The sequence below is a fragment of the Myxine glutinosa genome, chromosome 6 (assembly GCF_964187855.1).
Source record: "Myxine glutinosa chromosome 6, kmMyxGlut1.1, whole genome shotgun sequence".
Classification (NCBI taxonomy): Eukaryota; Metazoa; Chordata; class Myxini; order Myxiniformes; family Myxinidae; genus Myxine; species Myxine glutinosa.
The window spans coordinates 61556105-61577821 of NC_136266.1; the positions used below are offsets into that span (position 1 = coordinate 61556105).

The 21717-nt window shown below is 44.8% G+C and overlaps 1 protein-coding gene across 3 annotated transcripts in view; it reads right to left on the reverse strand.

Annotated features, from left to right (window-relative positions):
- Window positions 1-371: 371 nt before the first annotated feature.
- LOC137429864 (uncharacterized) overlaps window positions 372-21717 on the reverse strand; it is an 85815-nt gene continuing 64469 nt past the window's right edge. For all 3 annotated transcript variants that reach the window (XM_078779930.1, XM_068120186.2, XM_078779931.1), the window contains 2 exons: window positions 4139-4276; window positions 372-3752 (listed from right to left, as the gene is read on the reverse strand). In XM_078779930.1, coding sequence (XP_078636056.1) covers window positions 1765-3752; window positions 4139-4276 — 2126 coding nt within the window. In that variant the 3' untranslated portion in view covers window positions 372-1764. The remainder of the gene's footprint in view (window positions 3753-4138; window positions 4277-21717) is intronic.

Genomic DNA, 21717 nt, shown 5'->3' on the forward strand with positions numbered 1-21717 from the left:
CGGGCACTGGGAAGGTTATCGGCTCAGTGGCGAGGCCGGTCGAGGCCGTTTCGGCCAGGCTGGGCCCATTTCGCAATTAAAAGCTGAGCTGAATTATAGTAGTCAATCTTCTACGGCCGCGAGTAAAAGCTGAATTATCATAGTAAATTCATTCAAAAAGACCCCGGGCAACGCCGGGTGCTTTCGGCTAGTGTTTAAATAAATAAAACACAATTACCAGATATATTTTAATAAAAATAAACCTCTTCCAGAAGCAGGTGAACATGGCAATGGCAGTACCTCTTCGTCATCCTTCATTTTTATAGATGGTACGCACCGTAGTCGGAGGCAAACTTAATAAACTGGCAACATCAACGGCACGTTAAGCAGCATCCATTTGACGAATAACATTTAATTTCACTTATAAGGTAACACTTTTACAATGCCGCTAATTCCACTACGACAGTATATCACATTTCCTTACGTATGACGCAAAATACAGTAGTGTTTTTGGCAATTTTGCATTCTCCCAATTTTGTACTTCAGCGATATATTCTGGCATCTTTTTCAGTCTTGTAAGTTCTGAAAATGCTAGAGAACAAAAGGTATGGCTTTTAAAGCGACATTAGTGTGAGTTGAGGCAATGCAAATAGATAAGTGGTATTAATAACGTGATGACGTATTCACATGTATTAATAACGTATATGACGACGTATTAAGTCATGTGACGACGTAAAAGGGGAAGACGTAAATCAGGCTATTACTGTACGCACACTCGCCTCTAAGCTGCGTAGCCTGGGTTCAATTCTCGACCCAGCTACACCCTATCATCCCAGTGTTTCAAGGCAGGTTGATTCATCAATGTGTGCCATCCCTCAGATGGAAGTTAAACTGGGTGTCCTGTCTGCGGCATCATTTGGTGGATGTCAAAGATCCCACTGTGACTTCACCAATATCTGCCCTCCATCTGTCGACCTCTTCTCAGCACCACTTTCTTTCTTCTTTTTTTTCTTCTTTTTCTTTCTCTTTCTCTTTCTCTTTCTCTTTCTCTTTCTCTCTCTCTCTCTCTCTCTCTCTCTCTCTCTCTCTTTCTCTCTTTTTCTCTCTCTCTCTCTGTCTCTCTTTTTCCCTTTCTCTTTCTCTCTCTCTCCCCTCTATATCAACTATTTCTATCTCCACATCAGGTCACAAACCTTTATAGCTGCATGCATAGTCTAGCAAGGGCCAACCACATGATTGCCCAGATGTCCAAAGCCTCAGCGTGTTCGGGCATGGCTACATCTGTCTGGGCAAGCCCATGCCGTGACACTCAGCCAGGCTAATGTCCAACATTGAAGACTGCTTATGCCAAGTGGTGAGTTGCTCATTACATGACATTTTTTACTGTGATTATCAAATTCATTCACATGATTATCAACCTTTGCTTAAATAACATTGCAAATATTAAACAATTATACGACAAAAATCGTGCATGCACTAAATAGCAAGTCCCCATAACAACAGTAATGGCATCAACCATTCCAATTAATAAAGGCAAAACATAAACAATACAGAAATTGTCATTTTCATAACACTTTATACAACCAATCCTCATTTGAAAGTATTTTCATGTACAATTTGTCACACAAATATGGCGTATCGTTATTGGTCTCAATCATATAAACTCAATGAGTGGCCCCATATCTGAAATTATAGCTTTTAATTTAGATGCAACAAACATGGGCAATGTTTATGCAGGGAAATGCAAGTCTCTTCTTTATTAGAAGTTAACATCACATGAATCAGTCATAGGAGAGGTGGGTTTTTTGAGGTGGGTGGGAGAGTAGAGAGAGACAGCGCACTTTTACAGACGGTCTTATTTGTGTGGGCCCTCATATGCAATTTCAAGTAACCTATATGAGAGAAACCTTTACCACAGACAGAGCAGATTTGCAGGCGCTCTCTGATGTGCATGGTCCGGTGGACATTAAGGCTCTTCTTATAAATAAAATTATTATCGCAAAGAGTGCACTTGTATGGGTACTCTCCTGTATGGGTAGTCATATGCAATTTCAGACTTCTCTTTTCAGATAATTCTTTATCACAGACAGAGCATTTGTGTGGGTGCTCTGATTCGTGAGCCCTCATATGCAATTTCAAGTAACCTACATGAGAGAAACCTTTACCACAGACAGAGCAGATTTGCAGGCGCTCCCTGGTGTGGCTGGTCTGGTGCACATTCAAGCTCTTTTTATAAATAAAATTCTTATCGCAAAGAGTGCACTTATATGGGTACTCTCCTGTATGGGTAGTCATATGCAATTTCAGACTTTTCTTTTTCGATAATATTTTGTCACAGACAGAGCACTTGAACTGGCGCTCTCCTGTGTGGGCCCTCATATGTAATTTCAAGTAACCTATATGAGAGAAACCTTTACCACAGACGGAGCAGATTTGCAGGCATTCTCTGGTGTGGCTGGTCTGGTGGGCATCCAAGCTCTTTTTATAAATGAAACGTTTATCACAAAGAGTGCACTTATATGGGTGCTCTCCTGTATGGGTAGTTATATGCAATTTCAGACTTCTCTTTTCGGAGAATTTTTTATCACAGACAGAGCACTTGTATGGGCGCTCTCCTGTATGGACCTTGGTATGCAATTTCAACTTGGCTTTTTGAGAGAAACATTTATCACAAACAGAGCACTTGTGAGGACGCTCTCCTGTATGGACAGTCGAATGCAATTTCAGTTTTCCCTTTTCAGAGAACGTTTTGCTACAGATAGAGCACGTATAGGGACGCTCTCCTGTGTGGCCCCTCATATGCAAATTCAAATTAACTTTTCGAGAGAAACCTTTACCACAAACAGAGCACTTGTGCGGGCGCTCTCCTGTATGGATAAATTCATGTGCGTCTAAGGCATTTTTATCACGAAAACCCTTCCCACAGTCAAAGCACTTGTACGGGCGCTCTCCCGTGTGGGTTAATTTATGTGCCTCGAACATACGTTTATAAATAAAACCCTTCCCACAGTCAATGCACTTGAATGGGCGCTCCCCTGTGTGGATTTTCATATGCAATTGCAGACTTCCCTTTTGAGAGAATGTTTTACTGCAGACAGAGCAGTTGTATGGGCGTTCTCCTGTATGGACCCTCATATGCAATTCCAAATTACGTTTTCGAGGGAAATCTTTATCACAAACAGAGCACTTGTATGGGCGCTCTCCTGTATGGACCATCATATGCAATTTCAAATTACGTTTTTGAGAACAACCCTTGCCACAAACAGAGCACTTGTAAGGATACTTTCCAGTATGGGTCATCATGTGTATTTTCAAGGTCCTTTTATATCCAAGATTCTTATCACAAATAGGGCACTTGTAAGGACGCTCTCCAGCATGGGCCCTCATATGCAATTTCAAATTAACTTTTCGAGACAAACCTTTACCACAAACAGAGCACTTGTATGGGCGTTCACCATTATGGGATAATTTATGTACATCTAAGACATATTTATAACGAAAACCCTTCCCACATTCAAAGCACTCGTGTGGGCGCTCTCCTGTATGGGTCATCATATGTCTATTGACACTGCTCAGTGAAGGGAAAACCTTATTGCAAACATTACACTTTTGCCTTTTGAGAACCTTTTTGTGTTTTGAAAGTTTTATCTTAACCTTTCTGCTGTGTTGACGAGAGCTGGACTTGTGATTTAAAGGCAATGAGTGTTGACTGAGTGATTGTTTCTTCAAAAGACCAATTTTGTTCACCATGAAAATATTACTTCTTGAATGGTCTGTAAAAACAAAGAACATGAAGCCAAAATCAATTTTCATCAACATCAAATTATTTACGACATCTAGCGCGTATCCCACACCCTCTAGGTGGAAGTACCCTTCTCGGTTTATCAGAACTTGGGCCTGAGGAGATGCTGGAGTACGTGCACCGGAGTAAGGCTAAAGTACATGCTCGACTGCTGCCCTTAGGTGGCCACTTAAGGCCAGTATTGGAGTTCGTACAAGAGTTAGAACAGAGTTTTGAGCCTCTACGTAGGCCCAACAACTTTTAAATGGCAATTTTGTCGTTTTGGTGACATACACATTTGCTCCTTAATAGTAACATTTCAAAACATTAATTTTACCTTAACAAGAAGGATTAAATACTTTATATGTTTCTGCTCACCAGTTGCTGAACAAGGAGCACTGCAGTTTGTTGCATCATCATCTGGATCTTCCTTTACAGAAACACAACCCAAAGCTTGTAGGGCTGAGGAATCATTATCGTCTTGTATGTGTTCCACTTTTACGAGAGAGATATCACCTGCACACAACACAATGTCATGTTTACAGGGACATGAGGTTGACAATGCTGCGAAACAGAAATTGATCAAATATAAATGGTACTGCACAGGTAAAGGTCATTTGGGTTATCTCGTCCGTTTATTATTATTATTATTTTGTATCCAGCCTGTGGCTGTTGGTAGCATCATTACTGGGAGCATTCTGCCCTACTTTGACAAAAGGAAGCAACTGCCTGAAAGGAGGTTTCTTGTAAATGAGGAAAATGTGTTTGTCTTTCTGCTCTCTTTGGCAGAAATGCCAAATATCAGAAATGATATCTCAGAAATGGAGGGTCGTGTTACTTTATTTTGTGTACGAACGTGTACAGCATACCTCAAATACCCTAGAACAAGTGATAACTCAATTTCGACAAAAATGACAGTTGCTTCCTTTTGTCAAAGTAGGGCAGCATTGCTGTGCCCCTGATGCAGTGCTCCTCATTTCCAGTAACCACGTACTCATTTTGACGATATCGGAATGGATGTCAGGCTGGGTCAACCCACTTAGTGTTATTTAGCAGCACGACAAGGTGTTCAAACTCAAGACCCTAAGATCTTTAGCCAACCACCTTAACCCTTAAGCCAACATCAGGCATGTTTAGTCTGTGCAATTACTCCTTTCCAGCACTTGCACCTTTTTATTTTCCTTAAAAGCGTAAAGAAAGGCAAGCTTGGACCTGGGAAGGTTAAGCAGGTTTGGAGAAACACTTGTGACCTGGTATAATCTGGGGGAGGGAATTGCATATATGAGGAACAAAACCATAATGTAAACATATAAAATACATGCTGGCAGCTGGAAAGCGACAGTCCCAGGTTATCCTTTAGTGCCATTTTTGAGATATGATCCTCCCACAAAAGGTTATGGCAGATTGTGAGGTCAAGGAATTCCAAGGACTGCACCCCTTCCAGTGGGTTGTCCAGAGAACTGGATTATTAAGGTCGACTTATGATCCTTGTGAAGAGACAGTGTGAGAGTGTGTGACTTGCTGGTGTTGAACGTCATGTTGCACGTAACTGACCATCAGCTTATCTTGTCCAGATTTGATTAAAGGGTTTTAAATAGTGCTGACAGTCATAAGACACATAGTGCTCATTACACAGCGAGCTCCAAGCAGAATATTTGGCTCGCTGCATACAGGCTCATCTTTTACTAAAAGGAGCAGCATCTGTCCGTTGGTTATCTCCATATGCTGGTTTCAGAAGGGGGAGCGAAAGCATCCCAGGTGTCGAAATATAAAACTCCGTTTCAGTAAGGGATCACAATTCATGGACCAAGTTGTGATGTTTTCCTGTTCTCAAAGTTTTGTTCCAATGGCTCTTTTCAGGATCGTCGCTGAGCCCTGCTTCCTGACTCGTCACTGAGGAAGTAATGTGAGCATTACTTCCTTGTTTTCAGTGATTGCTTTTGGTTCATGCTTACATGAGTTTTCTGAAACTGGGATATTGAGATTTTTGCAGATGTGCCAGTGGATCACTCTAGAAACCCTATTGTGCCTTTGTGTGTACGTACAACTTTTCTGACACGAGTTTTTTTTTTAAATTCCCATAGGATGTGGCTCGTACTTTCTGTTCCTACCTTGCAGACCTGTCAGATTGACTCAGTCCTGCCATCTTCTTAAAGCCATTGGTATAGTGTCCTTGGTCTTGGGCATTCATTACCTGTGATGTGTCGCAGGTCCAAAAGATCTCCGCATTGCTGTTGTTCTTGTCGGGGGTCAATTTTTGAAATGTGCTCCCATTGGTCGGACAGCTGCACCCACCATGGTACTGAGACAAAATATGGCTGTCATCTTGGTTTTCTGGTGGGCCTAAGATGTCAGGCCTGTAGGCCTCTGCTGATTATACACACCCCGGGTTTGTTGCGCAAGATTTTCATTGGCGTTGGTTGTAGTCAGGTTCCGTATGTAATTTCGTTCTAATTTTGTGGAGATTTGTAACCATTTACATTTTTGAAAAGCTTGAGGGTCTCTGACCCTGAAAATCAATGTTTCCATTTGATTTGAAAATATTTTATTTCCAATTTGATGTTATATGAAAAATAAAATTCAAATCAAATGGGAACATTGGTTTTCAGAATCAGAGCCTCTCAAACCTTTCAAAAATGTAAATGGTTACAAATCTCCACAAAATCAGAACGAACCTTAAAATCTGGACATATGGAACCTGACTATTGGGTCGAGTGTTATTCATGATGAGGAACCCAGAAAAATCTAATTATATGTCGAATAAAAATTATTAGCAGGGTATAATCAAGCTTGTCAACAAGCACGGTATTTGCCTCCCCAAACAATTACGTTACGCAATTTTTGAAAGGCCCCATAATGGGGTTAAACAATCCGTGACCCTGTGACAAATCAGCTCGTTCTAATATAACCGTGGGGGGGATAACATAAATGAAAAGCGTCAAGTTAAGTTTTTAATAGCACGTGAAATGCGCATTTACCAATCGGCCCGTTACTGGATTTTGTCACAGGTTGTAACCACAGCGCGATCATTCTTATGATTCGTTCTCTATACCAATTGAGCGAACCTCTTCTTAACCATTCCAATGACCCTTCTTCATCTATGCTCAATCTGTCCAAATATTTTTTTATACTTCACTGCTCTTTTATCGTTTTCCCAGTTGTCGCTGTATATTTGTTGATACTGGCATGACTCGGCGCGCTCCGCGCGCCTCACCACACGTGGTTTCAGAGGGGTAGGCATCTTTGACCATTTCGGTGTCTTTTGGGTTTCATGGTGTTTTGGGTCTTCAGGGAAATTTGGGTCTTCAGGGTCTTTGGGATCCTCTGGGCCTTTAAGGGTATTTTGGGTATTTGAGATGTTTTGGGTCTTCAGGGTCTTTGGTGTCTTCAGAGGCTTTTGGGTCTTAAGGGTCTTTGGTGTCTTTTGGGTCTTCGGGGTGTTTTGGGTCTTCGGCGTGTTTTGGGTCTTCGGGGTGTTTTGGGTCTTCGGTGCGTTTTGGGTCTTCAGGGTGTTTTGGGTCTTCGGGGTGTTTTGGGTCTTCGGGGTGTTTTGGGTCTTTGGGGTGTTTTGGGTCTTCGGGTATTCAGGGTTTTTGGGTATTCAGGGGTCTTGGTGGTCTGAAGGGTCTTGGGGGAATTAAAGGGTCATCAAAGGTCTGAGGGGTCTCAGCAGTCTTAACACAATTAAAAGGGTTCATTAAGAGGATACCCTGGTGTTGGGCTAGCGGCTAGGGTGCCGGCTTAGGATCCTAGGATCCCGGGTTCGAATCCCGGTCGATCGCTGAATTAACGCCAGGGGGGTTGACTCAGCCTGTCATCCTTCCGAGGTCGGCTAATTGAGTACCAGTTCACTGGTAATTCCCTGCTTGTCGTTAAAGGTGGCAAAAAGGGTTGGCGTCAGGAAGGGCATCCGGCCGTAAAACATTGCTTCAAAAAGGGGACGAAAAACAACAACAACCACGGTTCCCGAAAAAGGCCAACCCCCGCTTTGCGGGGAAAAATGGCCTCTAAAGGTGGTTTATTAAGAGGGTGGTAATTTTATTTGAAGAAGAAGAAGACGTTTTCGTCGCATGTAAACATACATACATACATACAAACATAGCGAACCATATACGTTTGCTCTATTATAACAAAGTTTGGGGGGTTTTTTAAAATGTATTTTGCAATCTTTTTTTTTTCTTGCAATTTTTGCTCGGTGGAATACCTCTCGGGTTTGTTGGCTTTGTGTTTGCCTTCAGATTGGATTCGGTAGTCTGTTGAACTTTTCACGTACGCAGTTAACCCTATCGTTGTCACTCTGTGCCATTGTAACTCTGGTTGAGTTCCAGCAGACGACGACCTCCTTCTCGTCTCGGCAGGTTCTCAGGCTGAATTGATTTTTGTAAAACATTGTGGATGGTGAGGAGTTTCCTTGTTTTGATATCAAGTTCATTGATTTTTGCTGGTGGCCAGTTTATTATTCTGCAGCTGTACTAGAATACTGATATTGCGAGTTGGTTTATGGATTTGATTTTTTTCCTTGAAGAAAGGCATCTTTTCAGGATCAGCCTCGTTCTGCCATTTTTACTCCTGCCAGGGAGTAATGCATTCGCTCGTGTCCGTGTGTGTGTGTGTGCATGTGTGTGTTTGTGAACAAGATATCTGGAAAAGTTCTGAACGGATTTGGATGAAAGTTGGTGGGATGATTGCCCTTGGGATAAGGAAGAATTGATTAGTTTTTGGTGAAGCTCAGGTTATTATTCCCGATCCAGGAATTTTTTGAAGGATTTTTTTACCATTGGAAGATAGGGCCCATTTTTTTAAACATTATCTTCTATATATTCTATATTTAACATTGTGATATGAAAATAGTTTTCATATTTGTTGTAAATGTAGTTTAAACTCGTGGTTATGCGTTTGAGCGGTGTATTTTTTTAGCAGCGTCGTCTTCAATGTTCATTTTTTTTCTTTCTAATAAAGACATATTCTGTCATTTTAAAACCACCAAAGTGTGTATTAGGTTTCCCCGTTTCATAAAATGTATCGTTTGATACGTATAATGCTTTAAAACTGTTTTTCTTTTTTTTTCTTTTTTACCTCAGAAGAGATATCAACATTTAGCTCAGCGAATGTCATTCGCGGTGTCAGTATTTGATGAACTTATAAAGACTTAGTTCCAGATTTGTCAATGGCTGAGGTATATCAACAAACGAATAAAACAGATTTGGCAAAATTCCAACTTTTTTTAAAAAGATCGCATATTCACCCAGGGTTGTGAGAGGCTGAAGAAGAAGAAACCTCGCATGGGCTTCCCAGACCAAATAAATAATTCTGGTTCTGGCTCTGCGATTTTCAGGTTTATTACTCCCGCCAGGGAGTAACGCATTCGATCGTGCCCGTCCGTGTGTGTGTGTGTTCGTATGTTCGTGAACAAGATATCTGGAAAAGTTCTGAACGGAGTTGGATGAAAGTTGGTGGGATGATTGCCCTTGGGATAAGGAAGAATTGATTAGTTTTTGGTGAAGCTCAGGATATTATTCCGGATCCAGGAATTTTCTTTGGAAAGATTTTTTCTGTTTTACTGCATTAAAGCTTTTATTCTTATTCTTAAATGATGTTTTCCTCCTCGAATTCTGAGATATATCAAAATAAATTCTCTGACAGTTAGGGCTTACTTTCTTTTTCATTTATTGTTTTGGGGAGAGGGGATGTTAAACAAAACGTATTATTCCAACTAAACCCACGGCGGGAGTATGAGCTCTACTGAGTGGCGTTCTAGTTTTTTCTGTTTTCCTTTAAAAACCATTTTCTCTGCAATAATTGGACCGATTGAGAGCAAATTTTTACCGTAGGAGGGACTCGGTCTGCAGAATATTTTAATGGTAATTATGACGTCACAGGTCACGTAGTTCGGCCGCCATATTGTTTTGAGTGAAAAACACTAAAATCCAATTTACTCCAAAACGCCTGAACAGATCGAGGCCAAACTTTGCAGGCAGAATCGCATACTCATGACGAACAAAAAAGTCAGTGAGCATGACGTCATGCATCACATGGTTTCAGAGTTATGACGTTTTTAAGCACAAACATTTAAAACCTAGCTCCTCTGTCATTTGTGATCCAATCGAGGGGAAACTTCACAAATCTGTTCAGCATATCAGTCTACTAAAATGCCCTTTTGGAATTTGCGATAGGTCATGTGGTTTGGCAGATATCGTTAATTAAATGCAAATAATAAAAACATTTATATCTCTTGAACCCCTTCATTGATCGACGTGAATCTTCATACTGTAGTAGAAGCCATGAAGAGTAACAAGTGTGCAAAATTTGAAGATGATTGGATGTACGGTCTGGAAGCTGAAAGTTGTTAATGCGTGAAGAAGAAGAGTCTTCGCCTGTGGACGATTAATTATTTAATCACATGTACAGACTTGCAGGCATCGTTTCACACAATGTTCCGGGTTAATTTGAACCTCAAATCAAATTATAATTCCAGATTTGTCAATGGCTGAGGTATATTAACAAACAAATAATAAAACAGATTTGGCAAAATTCGAACTTTAAAAAAAAAGATCGCATATTCACCCAGGGTTGTGAGAGGCTGAAGAAGAAGAAACCTCGCATGGGCTTCCCAGACCAAAAAATAATTCTGGGTCTGCGATTTTCAGATTTATTTATCTATATATCTACATATCTGGGCAGTGTCTGTTGTCACTGAACTACTCCCTGAAACTTTTATTTCCGTGGTTGTGAAGTATTTTTAATAACGTGGTGGTGGTTTTGAATCACGTGGTGGTGAGGTATTTTGAATTATGTGGTGGTGGTGTAAAATGACGTGGTGGTGAGGTGTTTTAAAATCACGTGGCTGTGAGGTGTTTTTAATTTCGTGGCTGTGAGGTGTTTTTAATTTCGTGTTCCGTGGCTGTGAAGTGTTTTTAATCTCGTGTTTCGTGGCTGTGAGGTGTTTTTAATTTCGTGTTTTGAATCTATATATATATATATATATATATATATATATATATATATATATATATATATATATATATATACATATATATACATACATACAGACTTGGCATTTAATATGGAATATTTTTTTTGGGGGGTGAACTTACTTTTCAAGATGACTTAGAACCAAAAGTTCATTGGAATTATGTTGAAATTATTCTAGATTTTGTTAATGTGACCTTTAAAAGAAACAAAAACCACATTTGACATTTCGAAACAAATAAATTGATCCTTGAAAGTGATGTAAACTGATATCGAACTCAATTCACGGACAGTACTGTGTTAAACTTCTGTGCGTTTTCCAGAAGTATCTCTTTATTTTGCACATTAGCCAAATATATTTTTAACAAAAACAAAAGTTAAATTACGACTGGGATTACTGACAGTAAAATTATAGTTCAGTACTTCGTGTAACCCCCACGAGCATTCAGGAGAGCACGTACACGTTGAGGCATGCTGTTCACGAGATTTGCCAAGGTTTGGACAGGAATCGCTTGCCATGCAGTGACAATAGCCTGCTGCAATTCACGCACAGAGGTCGGCTGCTGGTCCAAGTGGTCGATTTGACGCGTTAATTCTGCAACCAAGTTCTCTATCGGATTCATATCCGGGGACATGGCAGGCCACTCCATATGCTGTACACCACGGTCAGCAAGAAAGTGTTGGATCATGCGAGCACGATGAGGCCGTGCATTGTCATCTTGGAAGACAAAGTTTCCTCAAAAGGCTGCACGAGCAAATGGAAGCAATGTTTCTTCTAGAATGGCCCTGTACTTGAACTGGTTCAGGTTTCCATTCAGAACAACCAGGTCAGTTTTGTCCCCTGCATGAAAAGCAGCCCAAACGGTCACCCCACCACCTCCAGCTTGGACTCTTGGCACTATACAATCTTTGTTGTAGGCTTCATGCACTTGTCTGCGCACTCGGACGCGGCCATCTTGACGACAGACCAGAAATCTAGACTCGTCACTGAAGATCACATGATTCCAGTGTCCTGGCTGCCATTGACGGTGCTCTCTGGCCCACTGCAATCGGCGCTGGCGGTGTTGTCTGGTCAGGCGTGGCTTTCTCAGGGGATGCCTGGCAGGATAGCGTGCTTGAACCAGTCGTTGGTTGACTAGCCTTCTGGATACAGGCACATTTGTCAGTTGCTGCCACTCAGCCCTAAGCCGATTAGCTGACTTGGTACAGCCATTGCGGACTAACCGGTGCAGCTGGCGATTGTCCCTCCTTGTGGTTCTGCGGGGACGTCCTGGCCTCGGTATTGGAGTAGGGACACCCCTCTGAGCATTTCGTTTCAGGATCTTTGACACCTGACCTTGAGTGATGCCATACTGCCGAGCAATAGCACGCTGTTTCATGCCGTAATTTCGTAAAGCCACCACTCCATGACAAACAGCATTGTCGAGTTGACGGACCATCTCCAGAGGAAGCGGCAATAACTTTTTGAGACGTGCAGCAGTTGTTTTCCACTAATACAGAACGCAACAACCCTTGTATACTCGATTGTGAAGCCAATCATCAAATGCACCTGTCCGTACATTTTGCCACGCCACCTGTGATATAATCCTGTTGTTGACTTCTTGCTCTGACAATCAGTGACATGGTTCTTTTCACAAATAAATCACCGAAGTGTAAAATAAACTCACCAGATTGATATGCTGAGTTAAGAAAGTAAACCCAAGTCAAGAAAAACTATATATTCCATATTAAATGCTAAGTCTGTATATATCTGTGCAGTGTCTGTCTTGTCTTGTGTTGTCACTGAACTACTCCCTCAAACTTTTGTGAAATCATACTATTCCATCTTGACCCACGGCGGGAGTATGCGCTCTACTGAGTGGCGTTCTAGGTTTTGATGTGTCTTTCAACATCACACAGTCCTTGCTTGTTTCCTTGTTGTGATCCGATCCTTGTGGAGAGACAGTTCGGTGCAAAGCATATAAATTCATTCATGTACAGTAGATGTGTCATCTTCCCAGTCTCTTTGGACATTCTCTTGTTGGATGTTAGGGTGTATCCATATCCATGCTCATTAATGAGGTTGTTCAGTTGGTCCAGCAACAGGTAAAATAGAAGGGGCAAAAGGCAGTCACCTTGGAAGATCCCGCGCCGTATCTATACCTCTGGTATTTTGATCTTGCCGTCTGAGTACTGCAGAATCAATGTGGTATTCCAAAGCTCCATTGCGTTCTCAATCAGTTTGATTACTTGAGGGTTGATCTTGTACAATTGTATGCATTTTATCATTCATACATAATGAGTTAGACACTATCAAAAGCATTTTTGTAGTGTATCCACACTGTGGACAATTTGGTTCTTCTTATTTTTGAGCATGGCCTTATTTAGAAGTCGGTGGTATATTGTTCCGTAGCAATATCTCTTGCATCCTCTCTTGCATCCTCTCTTGCATCATATCTGCTCTGCCTCTAGGCCTCTTAGTGTCAGTTAGTTGGTAGTACATCATTTCTATGATGATTCCCATGAGAAGTTTTATATGTTGGTGGACATGTTATTGGTTTATACTTGTGAGATAATTGGGTTTCCTCAGATTTTGGGATGAGGAAGGTGTTTTGGGATGAGGAAGGAAGGTCAGAGCCACTCATTCATTATCTCCTCCAGTTGAAGAAGTTACCACATGCACTTCACACCACATGCACCTCAGAGCGGGCCTTGTCTCCGATCCTTAATCCTCTCCGTCCCGCTCATAACACCAGCCACATCGTCCTCAAATCTTCCATCATCGACGCCCAGGGCTCCACGCGGTCATCCACAGACTCGTACAACCACGGAGCGTCAACCTACAATCCAAACGTGCCTCATATCGGGCCTCATCTCAATGCCTTAATAATTCTCTTTGTTCTGCTCATATTACCAGCCCTCTGTTCACTACACCTGCACTACATTAAATCCTCTCATCACCACGGTCATGATTTTTGGGATCGTCATCAGCAGCTCCAAGCAGTGAGCGAGATGGTGTGATGAGGCGATTACGTGCCGGCTTCTTTGACGCCAGTGTGTGTGTGTGTGTGTGTGTGTGTGTGTGTGTGTGTGTAACCGTGGGGTGTGGTTAGAATGTGTATGTGTGTGTGTGTGTGCATACGCAAGTTGCTGTTGTTGTCTTCCAGGCGGGATGGTTTCAGGAGATGGAACAGACACCTACCAGGTCTCAAAGTATCCACCTCTGTTAGTGTGTGTGTCTGTTTCTGTGTTGTCACGTCCGAGGATTGCTAACATATGTCTCAGCGCCAGGATCCTTTGTCCCAGGAAACAGCTGAACAGTTTCTATCTTCCACTGCACTACATTCAATTATTATATGTCCATAGGTCAGTCAGTGAATGAGTGCTTGAGTCTGTAAACACTTCAGTCATTATCACTTGAACCAAAGATATGATTCTGATTCAACTTGACCACAAGCTGCATATCTGATGCCTAATGGAGGTGTATTGGCCGCATCAAAGTCTGCTCTCATTTAGGGAAACTACAGGGAGTTTATAACCACCTTTAGAGGCCATTTTTCCCCGCAAAGCAGGGGTTGGCCTTTTTCGGGAACCGTGGTTGTTGTTGTTTTTTGGTCCCCTTTTTGAAGCAATGTTTTACGGCCGGATGCCCTTCCTGACGCCAACCCTTTTTGCTGCCTTTAACGACAAACAGGGAATTACCAGTGAACTGGTACTCAATTAGCCGACCTCGGAAGGATGACAGGCTGAGTCAACCCCCCTGGCGTTAATTCAGCGAGCGACCGGGATTCGAACCCAGGATCCTAGGTAAGGATCCTAAGCCGGCACCCTAGCCGCTAGCCCAACACCAGGGTGTTTATGATCCCCCAAAAGAGGTATTTGCTCTCCTCTCTGAAACTACACACACAATTTCAATGAAACGTGATCACAACCTTCATCGCAAATGATGTACAAAGTTTGTTCACAGCATTAAAAATATCAGTCTGTGGGGGTTTGTGTGACTGTTTCTCCTGATCCAGGTGAGCATCAGGACCTGCAGTCCTATTTTTACTCTTTACAAGGTCGCTAAAAAAGGTGGCTCAAACACGTTTTCTTAACTTTTAAAGGGTTTATTTAGAATAAATGAAGGTGGACGAGACGAGCAGTTTGGAACAAACCATGCAAATCAACAGACACAAAGAGGGAAATTAAGACACGCAAACTTATATATAATGATGAAATTGAATTAAATATAACTTAACCCACACTAAGCACCACAGATCGCACTTGTACAAACATAAAAATTGCAGGCGAGGACTTTACTTTGACTATGATGCGCAGGGTGGAAGGCGATGATGCAGCCCATTCTAGAAGGTAACGCAAAAGTAAGCCAGCAATGATCAGCACCTCGGGATTTGCACCCTGAATCAGCCCGCTGGTGTCCATCCTCTCAGCTCCACTTCGTCCTTCTCTTTCCCTGGAAGTTCTGGAATGTCTGTTCTCTCCCCTCTCGCTGAGGTTGCTCCTGTGTTGCTCCTCGCTGAGGTTCTTCCTTCTCTTGGATGGTGCCATCTTCCAGGTCGTCCAACTTACAGGGCGGCCCCAATAAAAACACGTCAATCTTTTCTTGTCATCCCGACAACGCATTACGCCACCGTGGCTGGCACACACTGGCTAGATAGATCGTGATGGCCTTTTCACACACGTGTCTTTTGTGATGGGAAGTCCTCACCTGACCCTGCCCACAAACAAGACGTGTTTATGCATGCAATATTACCCTGAGTATCCTGTCTATAAATTACAAAAGTTGCCTCCTCAGTCACATTTTAAAAAAGACTTACTCTGACAGACCCTGTTACATCGCAATCTAACCTACTCAAAACACACAGACCATGTTACATTTACCACAGTCGAGGTATGGACAATCATCCTTTTAACCAACGTTTGACACTGGAGTGCACAACTACTTTTGCCAAGTTGAAGAGTAGACTGTGTAGCCCAACATGTTCTTGGTCATCCAGATTTTGGCAGCCCATTCATAACGGAAATAGATGCAAGTTTTCAAGGGCTTGGGGCTGTCCTTTCACAGAAGCAAGGAGACAAGAGCTCTGTCATCACCTACGCTGTTAGAGGTATGAGGAAGCACGAGAGATCAATGTAGAACTACAGTACATGAAATTAGAGTTGCTCACCTTAGGTTGGGCCGTCACAGAGAAGTTCAGGGACATGCTGATTGGTGCGGAGTTTATTGTATATACTGATAACAATCATCTTAGTTATCTCAACTCTACTGCAAAGCTAGAAGCTACTGAGTCCAGATGAACTGCAGAACGTGGTCAGTTCAGATTTTCTATCAAGTGCCGTTCCAGACTGAGCAATAGAAACGCGGAAGCAATGAGTAGGAAACTGGACCATGGAAATTATCCAATTACAGTGCAATCCAGGGAAGTCTTCCTCTGAAATTAGGGAACAGTTTTGCAGAACTATTGCTCAAGCTTGGGACAAGGAGATCCATGTTCGGTCTGGCAATACAGCCCCTCCTAGCCCTTTTCACCTTTCCGATCAGCAGGGTTCACTATTTTTGGAATAGAAAGACTAGCCCGACTTCATCTGAACTTAGCAAAGAGCCGAAGCCTGTAAGAAAACGTCTCCAATCCTGGGACCGTATCGTTGAAAGGTCTGGCATCCTGTACCGCAAAGCAACCATTCATGGGAGTTAAGTGGACCAGCTCTGACTCCCATCATCTCTCAGGAAGCAAGTGTTAACTGAAGTCTATGAAAAGTCAGGACACCAAGGAGCGGACCGCACCTATGAGCTGCTGCAGACGAGATGTTGCTGGGTTGGAATGATGGCAGATGTAAGGAACCATTACAGTGTATGTTCCAGGTGCACCCTTTAAATTCAGCAAAAAGTGTGAAACCGACTCTTGGGTTGCTCATTGCGGAAAAAAAAAAAACCCCCTCGAAATTATGGTGATTGACTATACTGTTCTTGAAAAGTCTTGTGGTCTAGAAAATGTCTTTGTGATGACTGATGTGTTCACAAAGTATACTCAAGCAGTGGCAAATCCAGACTAAAAAGCTAACACAGTGGCAAGAGTGATTGTGATGGACTGGTTCACAAGATTTGGAGTACCACTGAGAATCCATAGCGACAGAAGTAGAAACCTTGAAGATTCAGTAATCCGAGAGCCTTGCTCCATATATGACATCTGTAAAAGCAGAACAACTCCCTCCCACCCAGAACGAAATGGCTCATGTGAGAGGTTTAACAGGACTATGCATGACCTCCTGTGATCACAGCCCCCTGCAAAGAAATGAGTGTGGCCGAAGTATCTGTCTGAAGACATTTATGCATACAACTGCACACCACACTCATCGACTGATGATTTCCCATACTACCTCTTCTTTGGCTGGGAACCGAGACTGCTTGTTGACAACCTATTGGGACTGAACGGGGGACATGAGTGTGACACAGTACGTGATTGGGTCACCGATCATTACCTATCCTTGAAAGAAGATTTCAACCTTGCATTGGCAATCCAAAGGTTGCACGATTTTGCTGAACTTGAAAGCACCGAAGGTTGCACGATCGGCATCCAGCTTGCTTGTCCGTGCTCGTGTTTTCCTGAGGGACCGGAGTCATCAGGATCGTCACAAAATTCAGGAGATGTGGAGTCATGTCCCCCATCGCATCATTGGATGACCAGACCCGGATTGTCATGTCTACTTGGTAAAACCCCTCCAGGGAAACACCGTTCCAAAGACAGCACAGAGGACTGGCATTCTCGATGCTAGGGACATTGTCGAAGATCTTCATCAAGATCCTCTGCCCATTAGTACAGATGGCGCTACAGAGCAACAACAAGAGAACACTGAGGCCGTTAACAACTCTTGGGAGGATGAGACAGGGTTTGCACTTTTCATTCCTTCTGGTACAGATCTTAAGTGGGCAGAGATGCTAATACGGTGAGTGACCACCCTGTTGTGTCTTACACCAGAGTGCAGGAAGGACTTCATACCATAGACACAGCAAGGGAGCAACCTATTACTTCAACAGAGGATGAGGATCCTGTTCCTGCCATGAAAGACGCTGATCGATGTAAGTTAGTGACAGAGTAGCAGATTCCATCTCCAGAGGAACTACTAGATCGACAGGAGATCAGCACAGTAACATTTATCATGAACCCAGATCAGTTTTAAAAGAGGAGTCCCAATGTGCTCAATCAGTCAATCCGCAGATTCAGCCAGACCCAACTTCTGGTAATGGAGATGTTATCTTGGATTATGTAACTCTTTTACTACAGGTGAATCTCATGTGATTGTACAGAAGCAACTTTTGCACTCACCAACCAAGCAACATGGGAGTGTGTAAGTGATTAATTTGTGGGCCTCCCATGTGTAAGTGATTAATCTGTGGGCCTCCCATGTGTAAGTGATTAATCTGCGGGCTGTGGATTCTGGGAGTGAAGGCGGTTTTGTTGTTGTAGTCTGCGTTCTCACTGGCTGGTTTCGGTGGTATGTATGCATCCAGGTGTAGCTGCTGCATGTGGAGGTGTATGTGCCACTCCTGGGCCACCTTAGCTGACTGTATCGAGGCTGAAGGGCCGAAACGGGATGATGCTGAGGACCTCGACTGAGGACCAGGTCAGTGAGGCACAGGCGTGTTTTGAAATTATATATATATATATATATATATAGGAGCTGCGGACAACGAGTGGGCGAGACACTTCTTAGCTTGTTCAAAGCTCCTTTATTATAACAGAACTAACACGTCCGGAACTCATGCATCTTTTACAACACAAAAGCACTCATCAGGGGGCGTGGCTCCAACAACCGAGCGCACGCCACGCCCATACCATCAATAGCCCCACTGGTCCCGTGCCTGTGGATTATGTCCCAATGGGGTAACCCCCACATGCGCCCCCCCAGAATTCACTCGCATGGGCAATGTCAGTTTTTGGGGGGCCTTAACCACCCGGCCGAAACAAATGAGGACCCGAGCAGGGACTGTTAGCGGCTTGGCGGTAGGCGGGCCAACCGGGGACTTACCCAACGGGGGACGGCCCCGCCGTGGGGGTTGAGCCAACCGAGGGGGCTGGCCTAGGTCCAAGTGAGCCGGCTTGAGGCGGTCCACCGAAAGGTGGTCCGGTTTGCCGCCGATGTCGGCCACGAAGGACTTGTCCCCGGCTTCCAGAACGCGGAAAGGCCCATCGTAAGGCGGCCGAAGCGGCCCCCGGTGTGCGTCCTGGCGAACAAAGACGTACTCCGCTGTACGTAGATCCGGCGGGACGTGGGCCTGAGGCAAACCATGTTGAGATGTGGGCACTGGTGCAAACATCTTGGTATTCTCCCGGAGAACCGACCGCTGACCGGCAGCGGATCAGGGGCTTGTGACGTCAGGCATGAACTCCCCGGGAACCCGCAGCGGCTGCCATAGACGAGCTCAGCGGATGAGGACTGGAGGTCTTCCTTAGGGGCTGTCCTGAGGCCCAACATGACCCACGGGAGTCTGTCGGCCCAACTGTCATCCCGGAGGCTGGCCCTGAGAGCAGCTTTCAGAGGCCGAGAGTGCTCCGTCCTGGAAGCGCTGGCGATGAGGATATCGTCCAGGTAGATGAACAGAAATGGCAAATCCTGAAACACGCTGTCCATTAGGCGCTGGAAAGCCTGGGCCGCATTCTTGAGCCCAAAAGGCATACGTAGGAATTCGAAAAGCCCGAACGGAGTAATCACCGTGGTCTTAGGAATGTCCTGCGGCCGGACAGGGACCTGGTGGTAACCACGAACGAGGTCCACCTTAGGAAAAAAAACTTTACCAGCCAAGCGGGCAGAAAAATCCTGGATGTGCGGGATTGGGTAGCGGTCGGGGGTAGTGGCGTCGTTAAGGCGGCGATAATCCCTGCACGGGCGCCAACCGCCACCCGGCTTCGGCGCAATGTGGAGAGGCGAGGCCCACGGGCTGTCGGAACGTCGCACGATGCCATGACGCTCCAACGTGTCGAACTCCGCCTCTGCGATAGCGAGTTTCGCCGGGTCGAGGCGTCAAGCCCGGGCGTAGACAGACGGGCCGGTGGTCGGAATGTGATGCTCCACACTGTGCTTGACGGCAACGGCCGAAAAGGTGGGCCGTGTAAGGGCCGGGAACTCCGTGAGGAGGCGGGCGAACTCATCAGAGGCCGAGAGCGTGCACGCAAGCCTCGCCGAGGCGGACCCGCTGGGCGAGCATGGAAGAGAACTGAATGTCTCCGCATTAATGAGCCTCCGATTTTTCACACCCACCAGTAGGCTGTTGGCGCAGAGGAAATCAGCACCCAGCAAGGGGGTGGACACCTTTGCCGTGACAAAATCCCATGTAAACCGCTGCCCGCCAAAGCACAGTGCCACGGTCCGTTTGCCAAAGGTCTGAATAGCCCTGCCGTTGGCGGTTACCAGCACAGTGCTGTGACTCCCAGCCTCCCGGTCCGATGCCGACGCAGGTAGAATGCTCACCTGGGCACCTGTGTCGCAGAGGAAACGACGTCCGGAGTCGGTGTCCGAAATGAACAGCAAACTGCCTGAACGGCCGACGCTCATGGCAGTTAACGAGCGCCGGCCACCCCGTTTCCCGACTCGCTGAAGCTGCAGGGTGGCCGGCATGCCTTGGCCTTGGGCCCAAACCTTGCGTGGTAACGGCACAAGCCTGGGGCCTTCCTCCGCTGGGCCGTAATGGCGGCCGCCACGGTGTCCGCCCGCGGCGCAGGCTCGACGGGGCCGGGGTCCCATGCAGCCACACTACATTGCTGTCTGGCGGAGAAAAACTTGTCTGCTTCCCTGGCCAGGGCGCGGAAATCCATAACGGGTGAGTTGGCCAAGGCTGACCGTATCTGTCCTGGCAGCTGCTGCAGGAACAGCTCCCTGAAGAGGAAACATGGCCGGTGGCTGCCCAGGAGAGACAACATATGGTCCATCAGCTCCGACGGCTTTGCGTCGCCCAGCCCGGGTAGAGAAAGAAGCTGGCGGGCGCGCTCGGCCTCAGTGAGTTCGAAGGTTTCGAGCAGCAGCGCTTTTAGCGTCTCATACTTGCCACCTTCCGGAGGATCCTGGAGAAGGCTCACCACCCTGGTCGCAGTGGAGCCGCTGAGCGCAGACACGACATAATAATACTTCGTGTCGTCGGCAGAAATGCTCCGAATGGCGAACTGGGCCTCAGCTTGCGCGAACCAAACGGCAGCTTGGCGTTCCCAAAACTCCGGCAGCTTAATCGTAACTGTGCTTGTCGCCATGTTCGTTTGAAGCCCCCGAGAACGTTCGGGAGCAGTCGGGGTCACCAACGTAGGAGCTGCGGACAACGAGTGGGCAAGACACTTCTTAGCTTGTTCAAAGCTCCTTTATTCCAACAGAACTAACTCGCGACCGGAACTCATGCATCTTTTATAACACAAAATCACTCGTCAGGGGGCATGGCTCCAACAACCGAGCGCATGCCACGCCCATACTATCAATAGCCCCACTGGTCCCATGCCTGTGGATTATGTCCCAATGGGGTAACCCCCACATATATCTATATATACAGACTTGGCATTTAATATGGATATTTTTTTTGTGGGGGTGAACTTACTTTTCAAGATGTCTTATTACCAAAAGTTCATTGGAATTATGTTGAAATTATTCTAGATTTTGTTAATGTGACCTTTAAAAGAAACAAAAACCACATTTGACATTTCGAAACAAATAAATTGATCCTTGAAAGTGATGTAAACTGATATCGAACTCAATTCACGGACAGTACTGTGTTAAACTTCTGTACGTTTTCCAGAAGTATCTCTTTATTTTGCACATTAGCCAAAAAATTTTTAAACAAAAACAAAAGTTAAATTACGACTGGGATTACGGACAGTAAAATTACAGGTCAGTACTTCGTGTAACCCCCACGAGCATTCAGGAGAGCACGTACACGTTGAGGCATGCTGCTCACGAGATTTGCCAAGATTTGGACAGGAATCGCTTGCCATGCAGTGACAATAGCCTGCTGCAATTCACGCACAGAG